Source organism: Rhea americana, unplaced genomic scaffold (assembly GCF_003343005.1).
Source record: "Rhea americana isolate MKP2758 unplaced genomic scaffold, rheAme1 scaffold_5, whole genome shotgun sequence".
Classification (NCBI taxonomy): Eukaryota; Metazoa; Chordata; class Aves; order Rheiformes; family Rheidae; genus Rhea; species Rhea americana.
In genome coordinates, this window is record NW_028186645.1 from 1,153,457 (window position 1) to 1,181,186 (window position 27,730).

General features: G+C 44.6%; 1 protein-coding gene across 1 annotated transcript in view; it reads right to left on the bottom strand.

Moving 5' to 3' along the window:
* The window catches only part of RCOR1 (REST corepressor 1), a 56,122-nt gene that overhangs the window by 24,186 nt on the left and 4,206 nt on the right, over positions 1-27,730 (bottom strand). Inside the window, exons 2-3 of the mRNA XM_085317416.1 lie at positions 19,453-19,536; positions 217-269 (exon numbers count right to left, since the gene is read on the bottom strand). Coding sequence (XP_085173542.1) covers positions 217-269; positions 19,453-19,495 — 96 coding nt within the window. The 5' untranslated portion in view covers positions 19,496-19,536. The remainder of the gene's footprint in view (positions 1-216; positions 270-19,452; positions 19,537-27,730) is intronic.

The following is a 27,730-nucleotide window of genomic DNA, read 5'->3' on the forward strand; positions in this document are numbered from 1 at the left end:
TGGGTTTTTTTGTTAAATGACTCAGTGACAAACTCAGGATGAGCTCTCTATTCCCAGAGCACAGACCACCACTAGAAACAGTCAGCGTAGGGAGAAGTAAGACAGGAGGAACAGAGACAGTACAGAAGGGAAGAAGCACTTCTAGGTAGTCAGTTAAAGTCATGTTTTAATACCTGCTGGAAAAACTTTTAATTTAAGTATTCAAATGATTGTTACCTGCTCCATATTGTATCCATGCTTCTCTTTAGCAATGGCAATATATTCATCCACTGAAAAACAAAGAAAAGGCATAAGAGCATTTTGTAGAGTAATCTTATCTCCCTTCCCTTCCYCTTTCCATAGGAAAACCCAGTCCTGCAGCTCTGACTTCAGTCATAATTGTTACATCTCCACAGAGAACTCTCATGTGGAACTGCTGCTTCCAACAAATCAAGAAAGGAAGAAAAAAACAAAAATAGTCACCAGACAAATGACTACATATTTAACAAGACTAAACGAGGCATGATATCCAAGCCAGTTTCAGTACTTCCGAAACACGCAGATACATTTCAGAACTACAGGTATTTGTTACAAGAAAAGAGCCTTTCTCTTATGATCTGTTCACAGTTACTCTTTCAAAGTTTTTAACACCAAGCTTGTTCACCAAAACCTCAAAGACATGCTACATCTCATCTCCTTTTCTTATCCCCCAAAGCAGCTGTTTTCTTGAGAAAAAAAAAAAAAAACCCAAACACACACAATCTACCCCTTCCAATACTGCCAGAAGTCTACAATCTTGCACAGTCACTGCAAATATCTTGGCAAATTTTCAGCCCTTTATGCCTCAGCAATTTTCATCTTGGACCAAATCCCACCTCTATGTATTATTAGGCCTACATGAGCTTTTAACCTTTACAATGTAAAGATGCCCCGAGGAGTTATATTTTGTATAGCTTAGACTGCCGCTCAGATGTCTCTTTCAGTGCAAGTGACCTTACATTACATCAAGCAGCACCCATTTGGGAGGGCTGGGCCAAAGTCAGTACCAGAACTGCTCTTTCAAATCCGTGTCCTTGTGCTCAATCATTATTAAATGCACCATAACGATGATATGTTTGAAAAGCAAAATAAAAGGTGGGATTCTCATTTCACCTCACCAAGCAGAAGTCTGGTGACATCAGCTGTCCGTAGGAATACTGAAATGCAAGTATGCTCAAAGAGGCAGAATAGATGCAGAGAGCTAGAATCTCACTATTTTGTAAAAATGTTGAACCTTAAGACCAGTAACTTTGAGCAAAGAGCTCAGAAATCATTCTCCCTTCATTTTCTGCAGATACTCAAGGACGGATTTAAGCAAATTCCTGTGCTGAGCACCTAACTCCTAAAATAACATGGAGAGCATACACAGTACCTAAGGAAGGAAATAGTTCTGCGAGCCCTGCAGCTGAGGAAGCCCTGTTTCCCACAGTTTGTGCTTCATGATTATCTTAAACTCTCACATTTGATCCTTCCATGTTTTCCACCTTCATGAGAACTCTTACATGGAGTCTCTGGTGTCTAATAATACTGCATTTCTTACAGCCTTTCCTTCAGCTAGAATACTCCTCAATTCTTTCTTCAGCCCAGCAAACCAGGCAGTGGGCTCGAAAGTTATCGCAAGGAGCAAAGAGAATGGATCAGAAAAGGCATTGCACAASAGCAACAGCTTATTTTCAGCTTGTCATCCATGGAAAGAAAACCCTAGGCACTTAAACTGGACATCCCTTCTTGCATTGGTACAAAATGTTATTTTGTTTAGTAAGTCCTTCATTTGTGAAACTGAGTTTTTATACATCTCCTTCCTTCAAAGGTTTTGCAAAAGAGGGTTTTGATAAGTCCAGTGACATGAGATAAACACAATGGAAAAGTCCATGAGAACAATAATGCAGCTGTAAGCTGGGACAGCAGAAGAGCACATAGTAAATATAGGTGCAGTTTCATGTCAGCACTTCCCCAGCTGCAAGGACACTCCATAAGGTTCCTGCTCGTCCAAGCTCCCACTTGTTTTTCCCTGTACACCCTGCACATAGCAAACACCCTCAAAGGGCTGAGGAACCTGTCTGGGGGACCACATTCTGCACTAGTTCAGTGAAATTCTTATTAGCCCTTTAGGGAAAGGTGTAGCCACAGCCACTCATTTACATCCCTGCAACACAAGCACGTCTCTCCCCTCTCCCAGTCAACAAATGGTTTCTAAAGACCATGCAGAACTTGCAGAAAAAAATGCCTTCTTGCAAAGGACCTTTTCTTGCACAATGCAACTTCTTAAACAGTTGAACTGACACAGTGGAGGCAAAGGGGACAGTGAAAGCAGCTTCTTAGACTGGTGCTTTGCCTACTTGAACATCCTGAGGGTTACAGAAAGGTGGGAGCCTCTGAAGCCGGCTTTATCATGGAAAAGAGTCTTGCAGAACCACACTCCAAAAGGGAGAATATGATCCACAAGGACCACATGGAGAAAAAGAGAGAAGGGAGCTGCCTCCTCCCCAAACACATCAGCAGGATGCAGGCAAAAGTGTCACTTCAGATGGCTCCAGATTTCATAACTACACCAAAAGCAAAGGCTGCCAGGAAACTCTACATGCAGTAATTTCCAGTACCAGTGTTTGCTTGCACACTCTCAGCCTCCTTAGGATAAGTATTCCATATGCAGCATGTTACATATTTTGCCTAAGAGTGAGGTGAAGGAAAGGGGGAGGGAAAGAAGTTGAATTCTCTAAAGTCCAAGGCTGAATTAAGCTCTTGAATGCTAAGCACTGCTGCATTAGCTAGCTTGCTTTCACTGTGGAAAGATCTAYGGTTCCTGATTTGACTTCAGTATCTTATCCTTTAATATATGCAGAGAAGTGGTGAAGTAGTTCTCCTCCCCAGCATATTATCTTTCTTATGCCAGACACTATAAGCCATTAAAAATACCCTTCTTCCCTCTTGCCCCCAGTCCTCCTCCAAAAGACCATCACGGCCTTTCTTCTCCTAACCCAGTTAGGAGAATATTAGCAAGGATCCTCCATATTGGTATCAACAGAATTTCGCTTATACAAAGCCAGTACACCACAGAGCCAAACAGCGGACTATAAGCAGATCAGACACCATGCAATAAGGCAGGATGGGTTTTTTAATGAGTCAGTGTGGGGCCTGTGACACCTTCAAGTAGAAGAGGAGGAAAGAGAAAGGAAAAGGTAATATAGTAGTAAACCAACCAGAAACAGCAATATACGGTGTCCATATACTAAAAGGGTGCTTGGGGATGAAGGAAGGACAAGCAGTACGATATCGTACTCTACTCCATCAGTAAACAGGCAGGGAACAAGCCAATTTACTCATTTTGCTTGGTTAATTGTGGGCTCACTGGCTTTGATGCTTGCACCATCTGAGAGGTATGACAGTCCCTTGAGCAATCCTACTGAGTGCTCTTTCCTTACCAACCCCCTTCGTATAAAGGGAGCAAGAAAGACCGTGGCACCAGCTGAGTCACAGGATCTCTTTAGTCTCCCATACCACTAGAGCCTGGAATTGCCACAAGCTTAATGCTTCAYGTGCCACACCTGATAAATAAGCGCAGTCTTCCATCTCTGCCTTCCCCATGCACCTCCAGCAAAGCCCAGGGCAGTGGGCACGTGAAACTCCGCTCTGCTGCATTTCAGTGGCATTCATTCATGCTCAGCATGCAACTCAGCAATCTGTTTAGACAGAGTTCACAGAGCCCGAGGAGCCTAGGGCAGAGCTCTGCTTACACCAGAAGAGACAGTTTGCCAGCACGGCACTTAGCTGCTTTCCAAAAGAGAATAAGGAAGAGTAGCAAAGCGATCCTCTCCTGTTCCCCCCAGCACAAACTCTGCCACAACACATCCTTTCTGCCAGCATAACTTTTCCTCCACAGGGGAGATGAGAACACCTTCCCCTCCCGCCCAACTGATTTATTTATGCTACAAAGATGTTTTGGCATAGACCAGACCCAAAAGACAACGATGTTTGAATACAGACAGCTGTGTGACAGAGGAGACGCACAGCTCCTGTGAAGGCTCCTGTTGCTACTAGAAACCAGATGGGGAGTGTGGGGGGAGAGAAACAGCAAAGAATCACAAATTGATAYTTCTTCACATACTGGGTTACATTTCTTCTCTCACATCAGTGTGTTAGCTGTGTGGATGTGAGCAGGACTCCCCTCCCTGGTCCTGCCTGTCCATACTCGCAATGGAGCAAGCACTTGCCCAAAGAGCCCTATCCTACAGCTCGCCATGGTGTGAGCAGTATCAAACGTATGGATGCGAAGGGGACTGAGCCCCACACACATACTGTCACAAGCAAAGAGGAGCACAGAGTGCTTAGACACTAAAAATATGACTCACTCTAATGCAAGAGCAGGATGTGCAAAAGGATGACCAAAATACCCCTAGTGCAGCAATAACATGGAGGAAGAGACAAGGGAGATGAAGGGGAGTGGGAAAGCAAGGAGAAAGAGGCTTCCCTCCTGCCATTTAAAATGAAAGTTTCTGATCAAAATGGTGCCATCATCCCCCTGAATTCTGTGGTCTTGTTTCCAGCTGCCTTTCTCATACACCTTTTTACTCTGCTAATCCTCCTCCTTCAAGAATTCCTCACTAGAGGCAAAAGAAGGGAAGTCTCTCAGCTGACAGAAGGAAGGAGACAGGAGCAAACAACTGCATTGCTGATTTTCAGTCCCGCATCCTCGAACAGAGAATTCAGAGATGTAAAACAGGAACATTAATTTCAGGGGGGGTGGCAGAACTCTGAAAAAGGAAATGCCTGAAGGCAGTGGCCTCCCTCCTCACCATTCAATCAGATTAAATGTTCCCTCTGAGTGGGTCTCTCCAGAGACTTTTCCTCCCTCAACCCCAAATTGCTTCTTTATGACCCCATAAATATCACATAATGTTTAGTGGACTCACTGACCCCCAAGGAGGGTCTGCAGCAGAAATGAGAGCTAAAGCCTATGGAAAGCAACAGGAATGCAGAGGCAGAGCTGTTGCTGCAACCTCAGTTCACCCCTATTACTGGGGTACTGCAGGAGCTCTGAACACTTTGCATATTACGTGATGCAATACCCTGACAGAACAGGGTGAAGTAAGGACAAAAGCGGCAGCCTTCGCAGCCTCAGTAATGTGCTTCACAGGGTTTGATCAATGCTGGAACCTGCGAGGAATTCTGGATGTTGCTGTACATCTCCCCATCCTCTCCTTCTCCTTTCAGAAATGAAAAAGTCAATACCCAGAACAAACCAATGTTATATAAAAGAAAATAAGCAACATACATCGGACATATACATGCAAAATTCTTCCAAATTTCAAAACACAATGGTGACAGTACACAAACAATTAACCATAGCTTTGACTCTGGCTATAAAAAAGAGCAGCTGCATTGCCGTCTTGCTGCCTTCACTGAGCATTGGTGGAACAATTCTGCCACCTTGCGGCCACCGGACGGAAAAGGGAAGCCACGAAAAACACCAAGYTTGCACAACAAGTGCTGCTCGCAAAAGTGAGCTGCAACAGGAGGCAATAGGGAAGCAGGCAGAGATCAAGGCAAGATGGTTTGCACACTTTCTGGACAAAATTACGTAGTAAGGAAACCAAAACCGGTCTATTTAAACAGATTGTGTGCCTTGAAAAAAACTCTTCTTTCTCTTCTGAGCAAGATGTGATGTGCATGACAAGCGGGAGGAGTGGCAGTGGAGAGCACAGCCATGCTTTGGACCCCTTGCTGCGCCCATCCAGGCAGGCACACAGCCTCATAGTGGGTAACTTTCAGACTATTTCTAGGAACAGAGAACACCAGTTACAGGGGCACAAAGGCTTCTTCAACCCAAAAAAAAAAAAACAAAAAACAAAAAAAAAACCCCACCCCACACACTTTCAGCAACAGAGGGCACAAGAGGATTTAGGTCTCAGCTCCATTCAAGGAGCTCTTCTGCAGCAGATGAAGCAGAAGCCTGTAGGCAACTGCAAGGGATAAGAGAAGCCCACCTTATCTGGAGAAGTTAACCTGAATAAGGGACAGGAACAACAGAATACCCTGCAGCAAGGGCAGGGAAGATTGAGCCAAAGGACTGCACAGTATGTCTGAAGTTCCCCCCCCACTGCCTCCTAGGAGCTTATGTTTTCCTTGTATATTATTTCCTGTCTGTGTGCTCTGACCTCAGGGTGTCATTTCGTTAAATGTCTCCTTTGGCAGCAGGGTCAGGGCCAGATTGAGCATCCCTCGCCCCCAGCCACTTAGTCCCGTAGYGGCACCCAGGAGCACAAGAGGACAAGAAATTTCGCAGCAGCACAAGTGCGAACACCACACGCTGCCCTGCGCCCTGCTTCCACACCACCCTGCCGGACGCTGGTGCCAACATCTGTGCTGGGGCACGGGAACTGGAGCGGGAAACTGATCCCTCTGAAAAACAGCCCTCTTCAGCTGCATCATCTCCCTAACCCAACAKCAGCGAAGCCACACAAACACTGAGGGCTGCTAGCTCACAGGACAGAGAGACCCTCTCGGATAGCTGCCCCCAGAAGAGGCAATCCCACACTCTCCTTCCCCCCTCCCGGGCCCAGGCAGGCTTTTCCCCTTCCCTTGCACTAGAGCTCTGGTGTTTATTTGACTTTAGGGGGCCACCCCAGGAGGTAAAACACCAGACAACCACCACCACAGCCGAATAGTTTTACACTGCTTTCTATACAGTTTGTATCAGGTCAGCTCATGGCATCCTTTCACCAGGAGGTCAGAGAAGTCGGAGAAGACAGGTCTGAACAGCTGGGCCTGCACATCTAGCGTCTGGCTCAGCCAAACGCGAGACTCATGCTGTGCTAACCAGCACAGCACAACTGCAGGGACAAGCAGACGGGGCAGGAACAGCCTTGGCTGTGTAAGCTAGCGCTGAGGAGGAAAGCCTTGTGCACTGGACCACACCTGGAGCCAGGAACTTGCAGCTTTAGAGAGAAATAAAATAGAGATCCCCATTGCTGTGAAACTTATCTCCTTTTAAAAACCYTGATACCTACTGAAAGTTTCCTTTTTCACACAGCAAAGGCAGCCAGTCTTGACCCAAACACTGCATACTAACAAGCTAATACACACACTTATTCACAATTTTTAAGTACTGCTCTTTGCATGGCCTGCATCTAAGGGGAAGTCTAAAGCTGAAGCTCTGGTGATGGTTAAAGATCTGACTCATCTGCCTTTAGGATTTGCTGTATCAGCAAGAAAGTCGTACTGCAAAGATGGGTGTACTGACAAACCCAGCATAGCTTTTGTACCTTGTCAAAACTATCTTATTTACCAGGAAAGGCCTTTTGCTATTGTACATGTTTCTTGAACAGCTTTTGCCAACGTAGGCTCATCAGTAAAGTTGCACACTCAGCTGACACGACCACATCAGGAAAAGGCTCAACTGCTGTTTGTGATATAGCTAGAGTAAGGGACACGTAAAGGGAGATTACTGAGGATTATCATAAGCAAAGGCAGCTCACTTGCCTCTTTTGCCCTCTGATGCTGCTGCCATGTTCCCCCTCAGAGAGGCTGGTAGCRTGCCCACCAAAAGGACATACACGGAGGACTCTTTGGGAGGAAAGACTGCTTCCTGCATGTGCAGCACTTTAAACACCAGTCAGAATTTGCACGATCACAGCATCAGTTGCCCGTTTGGGTGGCACAGCCTTTTGTGCTCACAAGGCCCAGGATACCAGGAATGCAGATGCCTCCATGTGTATCACGGGAGAGATGGGGATGACAGAGAAGGTCTGACAGGGCAGTAGCAATGAGCAGACAGTATCTCTAGGACCTAACACAAAATAGGTAGAGCCGTATCAAATTACTTGGGGACCTGATCGATGACCATACTGGATCTGAGCATGGCTGGATCAGTCAGCAGTGCAAATCTGATCTTAAGTCAGACAAAGGCAGTTGACTATGCTTTATGTATTTAGCTAGAGCACTTGATATTAGGCTTGGAGCCCATCTAACACCACAAAACCAACACACAGTAGCTACTGGCAGGGAGGAAATATTCTATCCCATGTATGACCTTCCAGTATAAGAAGTCAATAGACAGAACAAATGAATAAAGTGTGCGGCTGAAAAAAAAAAAGTGAGTTTATAGCAGAACAATTCTTTGCATTATTCAGTACAGTGTTTTTAATTCAGTACTAGGAATCCTAAAGTCAGATTTATTCTGTTGTTAAACCATGAATTGAGTTAACTCTACAGAGACCCTATAGCCTTGGATTATATACTTAATCACAGGCAGCAACATGCCCAAGCATGTCACAATGTATTACATATGTATGTGTGTGTGTATATATATATATATATATATATTTTAATCAAGTGGTTCAATGAAGGAGACAATTACTCAAATTAGAAGCAGCCTCCCTAGTGCAGGTTTTATTGCATAAGTTTTTCTGCACACCTGGAACACATCTGATCCAGCGCCTTATTTCCAAAACTCACAGAATTTCACTAATCTGAAAAAGTTAAGCTTGACACACACTGCTGAGAAAGTCACTATGTGAAAACAGATTCGGACTACTGCCCGCCTCATACAAGGTTTCTGTCCGCTGCCTACAAACGTTCTCCTATCATCCTGGCTCCATTCACGTACCTCATTGTACACACAGAAGTTCTCAGTCTACAAAATAGTCGGGCCTTACTGTTTCGTATTGTGGCAAAGTCACGCAACAGTTTTTGGAACAAGTGGACAAGGCAAAATAAGGAAAATAACTACAAAACAGCAAGACACCCACTCCAGGTCAKTATGTACTATTGTAAAGCTTGATCAAGCTAGCTGCTGCCAACCAGCCTCAGAAGCCGTCAACGGATATCCCAAGTCAGAGTCCCCTACAAGGGTGAAACCTTCCCCAAGGTCTACTCTCCACCTTCGGCCAGATTTTGAAAGCTCCAGCCTGAAAACAAAGCTATCTAGATTCCCTGTTGTACTAGGAATGCAAACTAATAAAAGCACCATATTACAGCCAGGCTTCCTAAACACCACGGCTAATTCCATGACACGAGGCATTTGTGCAGCACAGGGACACACGCAGAAGGGGTATGTGGGAGCAGAACAGACATCAGGTTAAATGACAGCCCGTTGTTATTGTTATCAATAATAAAGCCCACCACAAGAGAGCAGATGCCATGCTGACCCCCTTTATAATGGATACAAAAGCAAAAGAAACGAACAATTTGTCCTCTGGCTGCCTCCCTGAGGAATGCCACTTAGGCAAAAAGGAGGTAACAGCCAAAGCAGGGGGTAGTGAAAGCAAAGAGACAAGTCAGAGTCACGCGGAGGAGCTGCCCATGGCTACAGCTGCTGAAAAGCAGCGGATGTGACGAAAGCAGCACGTCACAGGCTGCTGCACGCAGAGAAAGTCTCCAGGTGTAATTGCCTGGTTCCAGCCCCAGAGCAGCGGGAACAGGAAAACCCAGTATTTCTGGGTGGTGAGTGGTCTACCCACAAAAGCGCCACTTACTATTTTTTGCAGCCTGTCTCCTCACATCCAAGCCCAGCTATATGAAGGAAAAGGGTTTGGAGTTTATAACAGTTCTCAGCAACCCACTTTCACCCCCAGGTGAAAAAAGAGCTGAACAAAATCTATTCCCAGCAAAATTAGATGAAGAACAATGGGGACCAAGTGAAGGCAGCTTGACGTTGGAGAGGAACCARTCTAACCACTTAATCATATTTTCTGAAGTATTACTGAGAAGATTTTGCTCCTTCTACATCCACAGTTAAAAAAAAATCCATTTGCATGTAATGTTTGGGGCCAGTCCTTTCTAAGAATTCAAGGGCCTTTCTACAACCACTACTCACTGCAGTATTGCACCTGCCTGTTACAAATCAGAAGTCAGGTCTCAAATTTCCTTGGAAAGATCCCATTTTCACATCAGTTGGATATGAACAAGTTGGAGGGAGGCAGAACAACAGAAAAACTCTTCCAGTGGAAGCGAATGCTATCTAGAGGGAATGACTTATCTCTTGAAAGTGGCTGTGGCTCTGACCCCCAGCTGTCTGCCCCAATCTCTAAATTAAAGTCCCTACTCCTGCTTGCCATAGGAATCACTCGGCTGCTTGATTAAGCAGCTGCTTACTCACTTAATGTGGCAGGTCATGAACTAAGGCAAGGCAAACAAGTGCCTACTGCCAGTTAAAATATAGAAGCTCGTGAAACTCCCTGTACCTCACCATACACAACATGACCGTGAGTAGTAAGGAGAGGCTTAGATTAAGAGCACTGTCTCTACTAGAGATCAGAAGCTACCTTTGGACAAACCCATATAGATTTCCCTACTGTAGACAGGCCTTCAGGAGACATTAACACTCAATGTATTAATTCTCGCACTACCTCCTACAGGTCTGAAACTCAGAAGACGTAAAGATACATATTTGCCTCYTCCAGGAGGTCATCACAACAAGATAGCAAACTTACGTAGCCAGTTCTTGGACAAATTCTTTCCAGTAGCCTCTAAACCAAAGATTAGTATTATATTGACAAAGATATTTAAAAAACAAAACAAAACCCACCGTACACACCCCCAGCCCCACCAAGACGAAGTCAGCAAGAAAAAGTCAAGCTACAGATCTACACATAGCTCTAAATGAAATATGAGTTACATACAGGACCTCTCCTCAGGGCTGATCCAGAGAAGTTGAGCAGAAAAAAGCACTAAAACCCAAAATTATTAGCTATATCCATGAGTATCAGAGGTAGGTGATCATTGCTTTTAGCCAGGATGTAGAAGCCCAGTCCTTACTGAGAAGTTAACAGATATTATTGATCCTTGAAGTGCTGCAGAATTCACTACTACCCTAAATACCAAATCTGCATATAAAAAAATCACATCATTTGAAAATAATTTGAATGAGCAGTGGAAAAAATGAGAGGAAAAATAATTAGTGGGTGTGGTTCTTAATTAGAACAAATAATGCTGAAGTAAATGCATCATGGTGAGGGAAGCTCTGGCATATGTCCTTGACAAAGCCCAGCTGCACTGCCTCCTGCACCAGCACCTCTGTAAAGGTCATATTAAGCAGCAGTATGAACTCATCACAGTGAACAGTTACAGTCATGACATCCTCGAGCATTACCCTGGAGAAACTCCTCCCTGCCTGTGCACAGCCCCATCACACTCCTATAAACGCTCATTGTTAGTGCAGCTGGTGACTAATTCGCTTTAGCAGAARAGAAATAAAGTTATCCTCCACTTCCAAGACTCTTCTTGTTCTCCTCTTGCAGTTACAGTAACGGACGCAAAGTCTCAGGAAAAAGACCTTGTCCTCTGAACTGCTCAGGGCCAGCCATTCCTACCAAGACCAGCAAGACTGGAGCACGCTCAGCATGTCCCAGGGCTGGGCCTGAACAGAGTGACGTGGCTGCAGCCTGCTACTTCTCATCATACTGGTCCTACAACTTACACAGCACCTACCAGGCTAGCTAGGACTGCTCCCAAATGTTTCAGATCAGGGCTCACTGCCAGAGTAACTCTTAACACTGCTATCATCACTCCATTACATCCACGTCATCCTATCTCCAAAACTTCTCTTGGAGTCGAAGGGGGGCTAAGGACGGGGAGGAAGCTTCTTCCTACTGCCAGCACTAAGTTAAATCCCTGCAGTAGCAACAGTAGTAGCAGCTGGCATTTTTAAACTGGGTCATCTTGATACCGTTTGGAGAAGGCCCATTTCACACTGCAGTAAAAAGKAGGAACAAACAGGTGGCAGGAGAGAACAAGGCACAGGAAGGAGCTGCTGACTGCTCCCGCTCCCAGTACGGCAGCAAAAATTCCTCCAGGAGAGCACAGCTACCTCAGACAAGACATCCTTTTCCTGACTGCTCTCCAAAACACACTCTTTCTTTCCACCCCCACCACCGTGCCATGGGTGGCACCCATCCTAAACATGAATACCAGTTCTCTCCAACTCAATTGCTTTCTCAGTTCCAGTACAAATCGCTGCTGTGAAAGGGTTAAAGTCTCATCTTAATTTAAATATGCATTCAGGATCCAGAAATATCAACCTGCAGTAATAACGATGAAAGAGCTGCTCAGAGATTTCCACACAGCCTTGCAACAGCAACTCGCACAGCAACTGACAAACAAAGGGGAAACGGCAGCTAAATTTGAGGCTACTCAGCCATTTCGGGGATACACCCTCAGCCTTCAGAGCCTACTATATTCCTTTTGCTGCTGGTTGTGTTGCCACTAAGACCATCACAGTTTGCCCCAGCTAAAAAGGAAAACTATGTCCCTTCACCTTCATCTTTTGAGTGTTTTCTGAAGTGCAGCAGCCCCAGCAGCTGGTAGAATTGGCCATGACTTCAATATTATTTCTACAGCTAAATTCAAACAGAATCTTAAATTAAACATCAGTTATCTCATTTTTGGATTCAGGGAGTTGTATTCTTCAGTTACTGTATTTGCATCCAAGCTTCACAGCTGCCAAGTTCACTGCGTAGCATGAAATTTAGATTAGGGATAAACAAACCCAATTTTGCTTTTCCGTTAATCCTTTCTGCTGTCACTGGGACCARTATCAGCAAACTAATATTTTTAGAGGAGGAAAGCACGCAAACAGCCCAGTCGTAAGTGTTTGGGGTTTTTTCTTTTGTTCTGGTTTTCTGCTATCTTCACTTTACTGACAAAAGGTAAGCATCCAGCTGTGGGCAAGAACTATAATCCCTGAAGTCCGCCCCCAAGAGCCCGCGAAGCCTTGGATCCATCTGGCAACTATTTCCAAGGATAACATTTTTTTTCCCCTCAAAAAAATACTAAATAAAAGAAAGCTTCAGACAAAAAACAAGTAGAAAGAGAACAAATCAAGAAAAGCACATTACACAGACACCATCTTTCAAATCCTTCCACAGCACAGCACTCAGCCAGCCACAAAATAAATAAATAAATAAATAAATAAAAAAGTACAGGCTCAGCTAAGAGTTTAAGACTCCCTTTCTCTCTGGTGGCAAAGGCAGTGCAAGCTCCCACCCTCCCGCTCCCAAGCTGCGGTGGCTGTGCTCTCACCACGTGCCAGGGTAACCTTTCACGGGTTTATGTTATAAAGTAGACCACAGGGTCCTCCCCCCAGGGGCTGGCGGAGGGGAAGGAGAACAAGCATAAAACCACAACTCCAGCCATTTCAAGGATCCTATTTACAGGATGTTGGACAGGAGGAAGAACTTAAACCAGCTKTGCTGATGGTGGACACTCAAAACTACATTCTTGTGCTCTCTCTCCTTCCCTCCCTCTCTTTGTGTCGGGCCAGACGTGGGGGGGGGGGGGAATTTCTTGGGTACCTCTGAAGCATTAATTCCTTCCAATTTAAACACATTCTGTTAAACGGGAGCTTAATATTAAAGAGATACATTTTTAAGATCAACATCTGCCCCAGTATAGACTCTCCTATTTAGTTTTCTATTCACATCCTTTTTATTGTTAGGGCACCTCGTGGCCCAAGGGAAATGAGAACTGCTGGTAGTTTATAGTYGAATGTCCATGAAGAACTCGGGCCAAAATCAGTGAGCCCAGGGTGAAAGGACACACCCACGCAGAAGCCCTTCTTACAAAAACTATGGCTCACCTACACACTGAAAACAGAGAAACCAGCCACAAAGGGCTAGCAGACACTCAGCAGCCTGAGAAGATAAATATTTTCCCATCCTCTAATGGGTCAGACATCTTAGGTTAGAAAATTCAGGCAAAGATRATTTTCAAGCTCTTAACTACTCAGCTTCACCCCCTTGGAAGAGAAATGGCAGAATCATCATAGCTTGTTCCRTGCAAAGATTAGCCCTGAGCAAGGTGGGACAGACTTCAGTCACTTAAAGGCAACCTCTCCCCAGAAGTTTTGGGATTCACCTCTCCTTTCTGACAGATACCAAAATTCTCTCTTCTGCCCATGAGAAGGCAGTAACACACTAACACCAGAATCTGCTTGTGGATTTTGTTGGGACAGCTTTCTCAGGAAGCTTTGGGCTTCCCAAATGCCAACTCTTAGCTTCTGAGGGTGGAGAAGTGCTACCCCGTTCCTCCTCCTCCCTAGCCACTACCAGAGCCCGTGGCACAGTTAACTCTTAAACCTTGCCTGCACAAACACCACATGGTTAATATTCTTTGTAACCATAGCAACCAACACTTCTTTCTCTAGCCTCAGCTGGCACAGTGCTGCTTTTCCAGGATGAGTTTGTGCAGCAAATTTAAGGACCCCTCCCTCTCTCCCCAGCCATGGGGTTTGGCCAAGCAGAGCACAAGGCTGCTGAAGCACTCACCGCTTCACATAACTCCAGCATTCCTCTATCCCCAAATCCCCTGGGCACTTCTGCTCCCACCAAGGGCATTAGGGCAGACTTCTAGATTCTCCCCAAATGCGCTAAGACAGGCACCATCTAAAGCAAGGAGACAGCTGCAGTCTCACAGGAAGAGATGCCACAGGGGAACGGAGGGTTTGGTGGGTGGCATGCTGATCAGCCATCAGGTCAGACAAGTGCAGCAGGGTGTGACCAGGGGACCCAGCTGTAATCAAAATCCCATAGGTATCAGAAGCAGCACCTGCCTCTTCAGCAACATCTCATAAATGGAGGATCCACTACAGACACCCACCAAGAAATCCATATATCTTGATAACAGTAAGAAATGAAAGTTTTCATATAGCAGCACGTGTATTCTGGCAGAACAGCACAGGCAGATAAGCGACTTTCAAAACAGAGCTTATCAGAAGCAAAACAACACATCTTTCTCCTCTTGCAGTTCACCTCTGAACTACAGATGCACAAAAGCAATCACCACATCCTATCCACCCGCCTGGTTTCTAGCCCTTATTCCCAGGCAGCTGCAGCATGCCAACACTTATTTCTAAACCAAYCCAATGTCATTTTTATGGTTCCACCCATTGGAGTACTTGGCAGAGAAAGAGACATCGCTGTTTTATAAATAGCTTTGTGGTGGCCCAGCTCTATCCTGTTCAGGGTTTCCACAGCATGGTTACAATGCATTTTTCAATGTTTCCTTCCCCCACAAACACACACACAGTTTCCACTTGCCACCTGAGGAGAGTGGAGGCCTCTCCTCTACCTAGCTGTTTCCTGCTGCACAGCACCAACCTTGCCCAGGGCCTCACTCCTCATCTCCTTCCCCATCCTCCCTGACAGCTTCCCAGTGTAGCCACAACAGCTGCCTTCAGCCACTCCAGTTCTGCAGAGACTTGCACAGAAATCCTATCTGGAAAGCAAGCTCCTTGCAAGAGGTGCTACACCAGTTACAGCTCATCAGACTAATGAAGGACAGCTGGAAGAAGAGCACAGTTATTTCAAGTCCAAACATTTAGTAACAGTGCACAATGACTTTTCTTTCTTAAACAGACAATACAAACTTCTGGCTTTGAACTACCTTTGCAAACTCACTGATGGCAGCAACTACTAGGCAAGCAACCCCTCAAAGGCAAAGGTTTGGCAGGAGATGTGGAACATGCTGGCAGCTTTCAACTTTGGCATTAACACAGGCAAGGGAGTAAGTGGTTTGCACACAGGATTAATGATTAACAAGGCACAAGGGAGAGGAGAGGAAAAAAAAAGTGATCAGTGTGGCAACAGGCCTTTTCCTTTTTCACGCTCTCCCCCATATCCACGCCATCTCATGGCACCCAGACAGTAGGTTCCTCCAATACAATTAAGACATTGCTCCAGCTTATACAGCACATGAGATCCAAACAAGTTTTAGCTGATTATACAAGCCTGGATCATCAGGTGTAGAGATATCCACCAGATCTTGGCTGATATACTGGTCTTACCAGGATTCAGCTAATAGAGGAGCTTCCCACCATCTCTGCTGGTTTGGCCAGCCCTCTGCCAAGCGCATCAGTTTGCACTGCTCTCTGAGCACTGTCAGAGACCTGCTTACAGGTTTTTGTGGCACAGGTTCATCTTTAATGTAGGTGGCCACAGGAAGCTATTCTGTTCTGTACATGCTAACATGTGCTGCACTAACTTCTCTCTCCACATTTAGGCCCAGCCACAGGAGTAGAAAAAAAAATGTTATAACTTTTAAAGAGTTTACCACAGAAACAGACAGTAGATGGATTAAAGGCTTTGGAGTGTACATGAAAGCAACTAGACACAGGTATCAACATGTAGCTGGATGGAAAGATTTACTCATCCACACTTCAGCCTGCACAGCAGCAATATTAAAAGCAGATGTGCCAGCTAGGATCCACAGCATTTATAGCCCAAGGGCCTACACCAGCCTCCTGGAGACTACAAGCCCTTCTACTTGCCACTTCACACGGCCAATGATTACCCTCGCCAAGTGTAAAACGTCACAAAAATCAGTAGTTTAAAAAGGCATGAACAAATAGAGAATCCATCACTTTCCTGGATAGCTTCTAACAGTCAATTAAAAAAAAAATCTCAGGCATTTCAGTTCCGTTCACATGGACTTTTCTTGCAGCCACTTATTTGTATTACATACATCTCCTTTATTATGTCAAAACTTTCTTTGAAAAAAATTAGTAGTCCCATTTCAGTCTCTTTTCAGTGAGCTAAGCAGATGGGGCTTACTTAAGTCTTCAGTTTCCAAAACATTTTAGTGGCTCTCTTGTCTGTCTTTTGATTCTCCCTTTGCAACACCGATGCCACTATTCTGGAGAATATTCAGGAGACTGTTCTRTCTCCTGAACGCTGGCTTCAGAGGTAGCAAACTCTGCTCCACTGACTGCTGCACTTTACACTCATATCACCCTTCGGTCCAAACATGACACTGGGAAGCCTTGTGGAGTTACTTGCCCACTGTGCTCCTAAAAATTCCTCTTCAAGCTATTTCTTTCCAAACACCACCCTTGATGCAGAAGATAAGGCTGGAGTTTTCTGAACTCAGATTTTATAATATTGTATTTAATGCGATTAAGAACCTGTTTTGGCATCAGTCAGAATTAAGACCCGAAGTACTCTACAAGACTACCATGTTCACTTCATTTACCATGGCTCATCCTCAATTTCTCTCAACAGCAATGGCATATTCATTCCATAACACTGATGGAAGTGTTGAACATCAGTCTTGCTGCTCATCCACATGGACCCCATTTAATTAGGATTCACCATCTACAGTGCCAAGACTTATCAGTGAACTCCAAAACAGCTGAAAATACTTCCTGTCCYCTGATGTTCTTTCTTCATAAATCATGGAACAGATTAGGGAACTCAACTCATAACACATTTAGGAAGTGCTCTACAGGCATTGTAGAGCTCTGGAGTTTTGGGGGATGATCATGTCTTTTGAAAGGAAGTGCAATTGAGTCAGACCGTCATGCAGCAGGAAATCAATGCCTAATGCCTAACAACTGACTGAACACCTTAGAGCTATGAGGTTATTTCTACCAGTCAATCCATTTGTAGTCTATTAAAAAAAAAAAAGAAAAAAAAGCTGTCTTCTTCAGCAGGATTTATTTCTGATATTTCATTTTCTAACTAATGCCAGATAGAGACAGGAACAACTGAAATCTCTTGCTGCATCACTTCATTTCAGTACTTGACAAAAGGATGACCCATCAGCCCACAGTTATGCTGTTATCTCAATCCCCATGCAGCTGCCCTCTCTCAAACTTTTGGAGTTTTCTTACCATTCAAAGATCTCTTGAGCCACCCCTTCCAATGCTCCTCTGATGTCTGTTGCTAGTAGATGCTGAATATAACAACCCACATGCCTCTATTCCTATTAGGTGCCTCGGAGGTATTTTGCATGGCACGTGACAGAAGGGCATCATCCTTCTTCTCTCCCCCAAACACCATATGAAATATTTATCCAACATTTTCTGCATCTTTTGTGGACGGTGAAATAGTTGATGGACCTAAACTATTATTGTTTGAGTCTTACAATATGAGAAAACTTCTTACCCACTTCATACTCATGRACTTTTCCTCAATATTTTTGCTGTACCAGCATTCGACAAGTCAATTGCTATCTTGTTTTTTTTTTTTTTTAATCAATCTGTCATATTACATTAGCAGCTGTAATCTTTCAGATCTGTGACATCTTCTTAGCAGGCCATTATATCCTTTTTATGTTCTGTAATATCCTTCTATCTTTTTGTGTCAGTGGCCACAAAATATTCAGTCACAGACTATTATATTGAATTACTTACACCATTACTCCTTTCCCTCCTCCATTCTCTTCCCTTTCCTGGAAATCCACTTCCTATCAGGCAAAAACTTAAGTTTGAAAGCACAACTAAGATTCAAAAGACTAAAACTTGAGAGGCAGCTACAGGAATCCTCTGCTGTGTTAGACTACCCTTTAGTTCTTTCTTCTGACAGAGGTGATAAGTTTCTTGCTCTTACTCTTTAGAGGTTTAGAGCAGTAGGTAACTGTCAGATGTATCCCTCTCCTCATCAGTCTTACTTGGTTAAGCATACAATAGCCAGCAGGGAGCAGAAGTGACACCACTGGTACAAGACAATCTGTAAATCACAGTACCATCATCCTTTTATAATTTAAGAGGCACCTTCCTCAGTGAAACAAATGCCCCAGGACAGAGTTCAATCCTTTCATGACAGTTTATACACAATCTCTGCTGCCTTAATTAGCAAAGACCACTACATCCTCACACCTGTGTTGTGATGCATCTTATTCCTAGGATCCTGGGGAAAAACGTGACAACTTGATGGGGACACCAGGGACAACTATGGAGGACAAGGATATAAAATTCTTGATCTTGGTCGGGGGGGGGGCAGACAGGGTGTAAGAGCCCAAACTCAAAAATACCTTTCAACTCTCTCTCCCCAAAAGAGCTTAGGTTTAGTTACTGCATTCAAACAGCAGTCCTTTAATCAAGGAATCCTACTTATTCATGAGGAGATCTGTAGTTAGACAAACCTCTCAAACACTAGTTCTACCATCTGACAACAGCACTGAGACTTGTTCCCAGACACGTACAGAGCTGGTAATTGCCCTCACGTGGAATTCCATGGCACTGCAATTGTTCTAGCACTGAAATCTTTGTGAGCTCCAGATGTACATTTTGTATCTTTGTGGGGGAAAAAGGTACCACAAATTGCTACAGATTTTCCCCCTCCCTCCGAATACTTTTCATTTTGCTCTCAGCAGTTATTTCAGACATCTTCTACAGCAGGTGAATATGGAGGCCTCCATATAAGAATAATTATTTTTAAAAAATCCATAACAAGGAAGCAAAAGCATTGCATTTCTCTCATGCTTTCCTTGTTTCCCTGGATTTGGCGTTCTGAGTAGTTGGCCCAGCTGGGAACAAAGGTAATCTGGGGGATTGTTTTGTTGGCTCTTCTTTTTTTCCAACTCAAATTAATTTCAAAGCATGATGAAAAAGTCATAAAGGTAAACTCTGCTGAAAGTGGCACCTTCACATTCTTCAAATGATTAATTTAAGAGTAGAGATGCAGAAGRAATAGAGGGGAGACAGAATTTAAAGAGACTTACATTTTGCTTCAGATAGATTCTGATTAGGTGACCAGACCAGCATGCCGAGATTCTCTCTCTCTTGACTTCGCCTTGCAAGTTTAGCTTAAGAGAAAACAGATATAGACCAAGTTACAGAGAAAGTCTTGTTTCAGATGCAAAATGAATACAAAAGTGAACAATTTATCAGCGATCTGTAGCTTTTAATCAAGCTATGAAACCCACCTGTAAATTCAAAACCTCATCTTCCCATTCAAACCTGAGGCCTTTCCTTGTCTCTCCAGCGCATTACCCTTCATATAACAGGACAGATACAGCACACTTACCCTCTTTCATGCATTACACTAAGAAGCATAAGTTAGATCTAAATTAATGTTAATTAATGTTTCTCTCCCAGCATACTTGATTATTTTTCTTCCAGTCATTGTTAAATGAAAAAGGGAGGAGTTAGAGCATTAAGGGCTTGGAGCCTTCTTCTTGAGTCTAAGTTTACCATGCACTTAGGTTAACATTTCAGGATAGGCACAAGCACAAACCTCCTGGTTTTCAAATTTCTCGAGTCTCTTCCCCTGTCCCAATAGGGCCCTCCTGCCCCTCCAACTCCCATACAGACAGAAATGCCATCTAAAGTAACACCAGGGGCTTCAGATCAGAATTGGGTCCTTTGCCCAACTGCTCCAGGAAAATTCTGGTGCATTCACACCCTCTCTGTGCACATGCACACACCCTCAGGAGAACAGGTCCATTTTTAAACCAACCTAATACTTCTTCAGCATGAGAGCACTGAAAGTCTTAAGTCAAAAATGACAGCTGAGCTCAATTTGAAAGAAAGAGCAACCTCAAAGCTAAGGTAAGTTTCAAGCAGCAAATTCTTGCGAATCTGCTGTTCTTCTGGCACATACACTAAGAGAGTTTCCAGAACAAGACAGTCATGAGAGGAGGAGGAGGAGRAGAAGAGAAAGAGAAACTTGCTGTGTTGAGTCAGCACGCACAGCCAGCTCAACTACCTGTCCTGGTCGAGAGAAACTTGCAGGTCTTGTTATGATTGGGTGCCTACATGACTACTTCCACTACAAAACTTCATGCAACGCTAAAGGTTTACACAATACTTCAACGCAATGCTGTGTTCTCTGCACCGCAAAACTAGAAACGATCACCTCATGCTACCCAAGAAAACACAAGTGAGAAAAGATCTAGCAACAAAAAGGGAGCAATGCCAGCACATTCCAGTCTCAGGGCACAGAGAATGAAACCAGAACATTGTCTGCCCTTATGCTTCTACTGGAGCAGAGGCAGAAGCCTGTCACCACCCAACCCCTGGTCCTTCAAACAGATCAGAAAGTTTAGTAATTACAGTACTATGAATGCTCATGTTTTGACTGTTTTTAACACTGAATCCCCTCAGCCTAAGAGCAGTCAGGGCAAGGTGATGAGAACAATTTAACATTACATTTAAAGTCTAAATAGCGCTAATAATAATAAAAATAARAAATAAAAAAATGAAAGAAAGAATCCACCCACCAACAAAACACCACATAACCAATCAGTCAGCAGGTATTATTTAGACATTAAACTAACAATTTTTACTCCCAATTGCCTAAACATTGTAATTTACCTTATTTCTCAAGCCTTAACACAAGCCAAAATGAAATGGGAAGTTTATTTTCACCACTCACTTCTCAGTTTTCATGGCAAAACATCACAATTATATTTTTTAATATAGAGAGTTTTTTTTTWAATGAGTAGCAACCGCACATACCAGATATTTTGTGCACTGTGCATTTTCATTTCTTTTACACTAGGCAGAAAAAGAGAAGTGAGAAAAGACAAAGCCTCTGGTAGGAAGAGATGGGGGTGGAGAGCAGGCTTATATGTAAAATGCTAAAGTGTCTGAATACAAAAATCACAATAGTTGAACTCTGCACAAAAAAAAGGCCTTGAAACATTTGGGATTAAATTTTACTTGCTCCTCCAATTCAAGCTGTACATCAGAAATGCAAAGCAAAGGCAACCTCAAACCTTTCCGTCATCAATTTTGACTCTTTGCTCTCACTACCAGTCTGTCCTATTACTTAGCTTAGCAAAGCATTTGAAACAAGCAAGGAGAGGAGACTGACTTTCCACCTTGACACTGCTTTCCAGTGTAATGCATGTTCCATAAAAATACCTAAAGAAAAGGCAGAAATCACCAGTCAAGGTCTCCAAGAACAGTTAAACATTTGCAACACAAATCCTAACGCACTTCCCCGCCCCTAATAACCTCTAACCCACCAGGCGATGTTTCAAAGCCTGCTGCCCCTGCTCCCTGGCAAGGCTTCGCACTACAGCAAGTCACCCGCGCAGCTTCGCCTCAGTCCTCCTCCACTGCGCACATCCCCGTCGCTTCTCGTGCCCCAGCTCCCCTCTGAACCCCTCAGTGAGCCAGTCCAGCTTGCTTAACTGGCAAAATACACCTAACTGAGGAAAGGAAAAGTCTTCTGCCAATTTAGCACGCTGAACTGGCTTCCCAAGGTCAAGCAAATGCCACGGCCAGGGCAAAGGAGCCTTGCTGTCCCCATCAGGAGCAGAAAGYTGTTGGCTCAGCTCACCTGTAACATGGAATTTCAGCCCAGTTAAAACACTGTGTCTGGAGCATTACAAATGGAGCTTCACAGCCTTCCCACTCGTGAACGGCAACTAAACTTGGAAGCTGGCAACTAGCACGGTGAGGTGCACGGGACCCCATGGCACCAAAGGAACAGCAGTTGCTAAATATCCTCCTCATCCTCCAGAGYTCAGACCCCAGCAGGCACCTACGACCTTCCCTCTGCAGAGAGACCATTTCAGGTCAGCAGCTACCTACATTCAAGTCTCACATCTCTTTCTCACAAGCCAGGATAGTTCACTCTCCTGGGCCTCACTTAAACGAGAACTTAAGGTAGACACAGAGTTTCATGCAGTTCTCAGGACACCCCTTCTCACTCCCAGCTTTTTCCCTCAGCTTCTTAGCAGCAACCAGCCAAAATACACAGTACTCATAACGGAGTGTATCACAGTACCTCCGGTGTTGCTGCAGCATCTCTCCCACACCTGTCTGCCCACCCAAGCCCGTCTGCCTTCTTCAGCCTTCCTACCTCAGCAGAGGTAGAGGCAGCATGATATGCAGCATTGCCAGAAGTGATGCTTCTCCTCTCTGCAAAGGATACAAGGGCCTACAAGGGCCAGCACAAGCAGAAGGACAGGATACGTGGAGGAGATGCCTCCAAATGTCTGCTGAGGTCAAGAATCCTCCTTTCCCTCCCCACCACCCACCCAAATCACAGATGACTTACCCTCAGCCACTCAACTCCTTCTTCAACTTCAACTCAACTTCCAGCGCCATACCTTCCCCAGCACCCCTTTTCCAAGCCCAGAGACCCCCACATTTCCTGCCGAGGACAAGCAAGACAGGCCTGGCTGCCTTCTCTTCCTGGGAGTCCAGCATTGCCCTGCTCCCAAATTCACACAGCACATGTATTCTTGCTATGGGACTTACCAAGGAACAGCTTAAGAGCTTGCTCAGAATTTGGAAGCATGTTAAAATGGTTAGATTAGAGTAATACCCAGGAGGGCAGAGAAGAGGGTTTGTATCACAGTTCTGCAGAGCAGTTACTGCATTCTGYGTATTTCCAAGCACAGCCAAGCCACAGGGCACACCAGCATGGAGCAGCACTATCCTTCCCAGGTCTCATGCTTGGGGTAAAGGATAGTAGCGGCATATTCTGCCCTTCTACTTGTGCTGGAGTAAACTCACTCTACATTTTAGTATGAAAGCTAAAATGCTAAATCAGCATAACCCATTATACATTTTATATAAAAATACTCACATAAGGAGGGCAAGGGTTACTCTTTTTCAGAGTAACAGATCAATTTAAAATCAACGGGGTTTCCTTGTTTAAGTAGCTGCAGTTAAACCAGTGCAACTTGTGTTCAGAGAAGCCATATATTAGCAGATAAGATCACCTGATATTTCAGTTAATCCTGCACTTTCATCTACAAGTACCACTGGGTACCTGTAAAGTCTCTGCCACAGTCATCAGTTCCCTATTACAAGCTTTGCAGGAACAAATACTTCCTAATCCTTTTCTCAATGCTGCTCACATCAGGGCTCGCAAGCTTGCCGGCTCTCCCACTCTGGGTGCGGTATCCGCTGYGCTTTTTCCTCAGAGCATTTCTCATCCTTCTCTCCTCCCTCCTCCCCAGGACACACCTCTACCTCATCTCCCCAGCTGCACTGACAACTAACTCTTTGAGGACCATGCACTGAATCAGAAGGAGGAACTGATCCAGGTTAAAATTCACTCTGTAAAGAAAAGGTTAATTTGAGAGTTGGGGCCATTTACTGATCTGATTTACTGCCCAGCCCACAAACAATTCAGCTAGTAAAAGAGGAGATGAGGCAGAAAGATGAGAAGCAGCAGGAAATCATTAAGCCAACATTATCCTGGAGGAAAAAAAAAAAAAAAAAAAAAAAAAAAAGGGTGGGGGAGTTTTTTTTTTTTTTTGGGGGGGGGGGGGGAAGTGGTAAAACTTGTGGAGTGACAACTCAACAACAGCATGCAACACCATGTGTAGAAACATACTGTTTGCACAGCAGAAAGAGCAGGAGCAGTCTCACTCCTGAACATCTGTCTTCCCAGCTCTCACTTGTATACAGAATGGTGTCAGCTCTGCTCTCCCACCACTAACCACAAAGTTTAATATCTTAGGGGTAAACTCACTTTAGAGCCCATGCCTGAGTGATCCCAGCCAGCACAGAGGAAGAGAACAAAAAGCAAGAACAAACAGCAGCAAGATAGACATGTATCTCACATCTTTAAAGGACCTCCGGCAGATATGGTAGTTTTACATTTTCTTAGGCAAATTTCAGTTGCTTTGGTGCTGCAGTCAGATTTGTAAGCACAAGCACAATGCTGAATGTGCCACAGAGTTTGTCATCATTAATACATTTGTGTTGACATGAAACACAGATCCTTGTTCAGGTTCTCTCCAGGGCCAGCTGAGAGCGCAAAGACACGCGTGTGCACCCCGCAGGCTCCTCAGCCACCACGCTCGGCAGAGTTTCCACAACTGGACAACAAAGCAGGACCAAAAGCAGGACCAAAAGCAGGACCAAAAGCAACAAGTGCACTTCTCTCCACAGCAACTTGGTGAAGGCTGGGAAAGTCGAGTTCAGGGAAGGGAAGCGTACAAACCCCCAAACAGATGCTACCTAAGGACTCTAACACAGCTCTAAGCTGTGCCACATGCTTTCAGTCTCCTCTCCAGGTCAAAGCACCTTCCTCACCACCAAGTTAGCCACAGAGCAGCTACGCTCAGTTCAGAAGGAAAGCTGCGCCTGGCACTAATACCATCCCCTTCATCCCACCCACAACTCTTCTCAGTAAGACGAACTCGGAGCCTCTGAWGAACTGAGTCATGAGGCCGAAGGGTGAAGCTATACTTCACAGCTTGAATCCGTCCAACACCTCATCGCTTCCGAAGCGAGAGGAGGTCCTGCTCGGCCAGTGTTTCTCCGCTCTCCTGACACATGCTCCCTGCCTCTGCCCCACCAACTTGCATCGACTCTAGAGATTATCTGTMATAAGCCAAACTAACCTGGCAAAATAAAAAGCAAAACAGCCTTTTTCCAAGTTAACAAATCAAATATAGCTCACTGCAAGATCAGACAAGCACCAGAGTGGGCACAAAGGGAGAAGGAGGCCCACACAGATGAGGGCCCCTCTCTGCTTTAACACAAGGCTTCACCCAGACACTACAGTTGGGGCAGCACGACCACGATAGGGAGGGAGGGAGGGAGGGAGAAGAGCGGAGGGAGGGAGAAGAGCGGAGGGAGGAAAGAGAAGGAGGCTCTCTTTCCCCTTATGTCAGCACAAACCGCCATAGAGCCATGTGACAAACCAAAGCAGGGAATCTACCTGAGCTAAAAAAAGCCTAACCCAACAAAGCAGCAGTTAACTTTAATCAGTTCCCAATTTTCTACCACACACCTAAGAAACAAGGAAGAGAAATGAGAAGCTAGGAATAGGCAGGACACCTCCCCTCTACAAGAGCACTGGTGCACGCTGCTGCCTTAAAAGCTGCTCATGCAGCTACAGCATAAATGAAGGACAGGGGAAGGCCCCGGGGGCGAGGCAGCAGGGCGAGAAACCGTGGCCACCTGAGCAGAGCCCAGCACTGCGAGTTCCCCACTGACACCTCCAGTCGCACTTTTCTTCTCCAAGCTCGACATGAAACATGCCAGAATAAACTCAGGGAGAGCCGAGGACCTCTCAAGGAGCTACCAATCACTTTGTCGCCCGCATTTTGCTTCCGTGCGATGCAGCGGTGCCAGCTCCCGCTTGAGTTTCTGTACTTAGAGGGAGCTGCTGTGTCTTGTGGCTCTCCCCCACGATGCTGCATGTTCCAGCCATGGCTGGGAGCCACTCAGGAGCTGCTCTATGCTTCCCTTTTGGCACCTATACTGACCCCTCAGAGAGAGGATCCTAGTCTTTTGCTGATGCCAAGACACACTTTATTCCCAGTTCCCTCCTCCCAGAGTCAGGGAGGAGCTCTGCCAGGAGGGTTCCCTGCTTTCTTCCATCTCCATAACCCTTTCAAGAGTCTCAGGCGTGATCTTTTCTTGTTGTTGCCATTTGCACAAAGCATTTGAGAGCTACTGAAGCCCTCAGAGCTCCAGAGAGGGCAGAACGCCACCCTACCACATATCCCTGCTTGAGAGCACTGCAATGCACATCATGAAAAGCAGGGATTTGCAGGCAGTAAGTTCTCCCATCAGTCAAAACAGCAAAAGACAACTCAGAAAAAAGCAAGGCCACTGTCTGGTGCTGGGTACAGATACACACTTCTATACCTTCTTTGGAAGACAAACATCAGCAAATGAACTTAGATTTAAAAAGTATTTTCCACAGAAATATGGGGCATTCTGTAGGTATTGATCCCTTTTGGGAAGCAAAAAGTAAGAAGAAAATTTCTAGATCTAAACAATATATTTCATTAACAGTCATTAAACTTTATACAACTAAGACCAAAATCCTCAAGGTACATGGTGGCAATATTCCCGCCTATAAAGGCTATTGCAATACTAGCAGCACTTACTGATCCTTCCACATCCAGTATTAACTCATCTCTAAATTCCATATTGCAGGGTTTAAAAAAAATGTTTTCATTTTAATATGTAACCCTCAACACTATAGATAAAATTTGCATTGTCTAACACTCAGAAGTGCATGAATTTTATTGTTTGGGGAAGAGCTGCAACTAGTGTATCATGTTAGTTGTTGAATGTTGCTTAATGCAGTTTTGTACACTTCCAGTGAAGTGAGATTGAAAAAAGTACTTCCATTCCCAACTCTGTACTGTTTTATCCATGCAGTCCTTATCGCACAGAGTAAAAACCCGTTTACAATACCCGTGATGATCGTTAAACAAAATAAGACACGGGAGGCGCTGGCTCCAAACTTCCTCTGACTGGCTCATTGATATTACTCACTCATACTGTAATTGTAAATGTACAGCTGCACTACAGCAAAATGCCTATGTGACACAAAAGAATCCAAACAAAATTGAGAGAGAGAAGAAAAGCTTTTTCCACCCTCCTTCCCTGTTGGTGGCACGAGTGTCTCAAGCAGCAACTTGCAGGCATTTGGAGAGCTCTGCTGCACATCTCTGCTTCCTTCGCATGCGACTTGCCCCAGGTCAGCAGATAATGCTTGCGACTCCCCTTTCATTTGTATTTGCTGAGGACTGCTTCAATTTAGTAGCCTGCACCTCACTGAAATACAGTCTTTGTACACATTGTAGCAGCATTATATGTAGCAGAACATTTTAAAGTGTAATTCTGCAAGTTAGGGAATGTTTTTTAATTAAGAAGTTATAAATAAAGCAGCAGTTAGCTCTTCCTATACATGACTACACCTGACTGACACTATAATCTATATGCAAATAAAGTTCTGAGGGCATTTTTGTATCCACCTAGAGAAACAAAGGCTACTCTTTAGGTTTCTATACAGAGCAGCAGCACTGGAAATGCAGACCAAAGGGGCCTTATTGCCTCAGAATAACTGGAGATGCYGCGCTACAAAAAAAAAGAAAAACAATAATATTGCACATAACAACAGCGTGAAAGATATTACTTTAAAATTACCCAGTTAAACATTAATCATCCCGCAAGGGTTGCAAAGGTCACTTTGCAGTGATAAAAACTACTACATTAGAAGAGCTGGAAGAGAAAATGAGAAAAATGTGGATAGCAAGAGGTTCCCTTTTTTAAGTAAAAAAG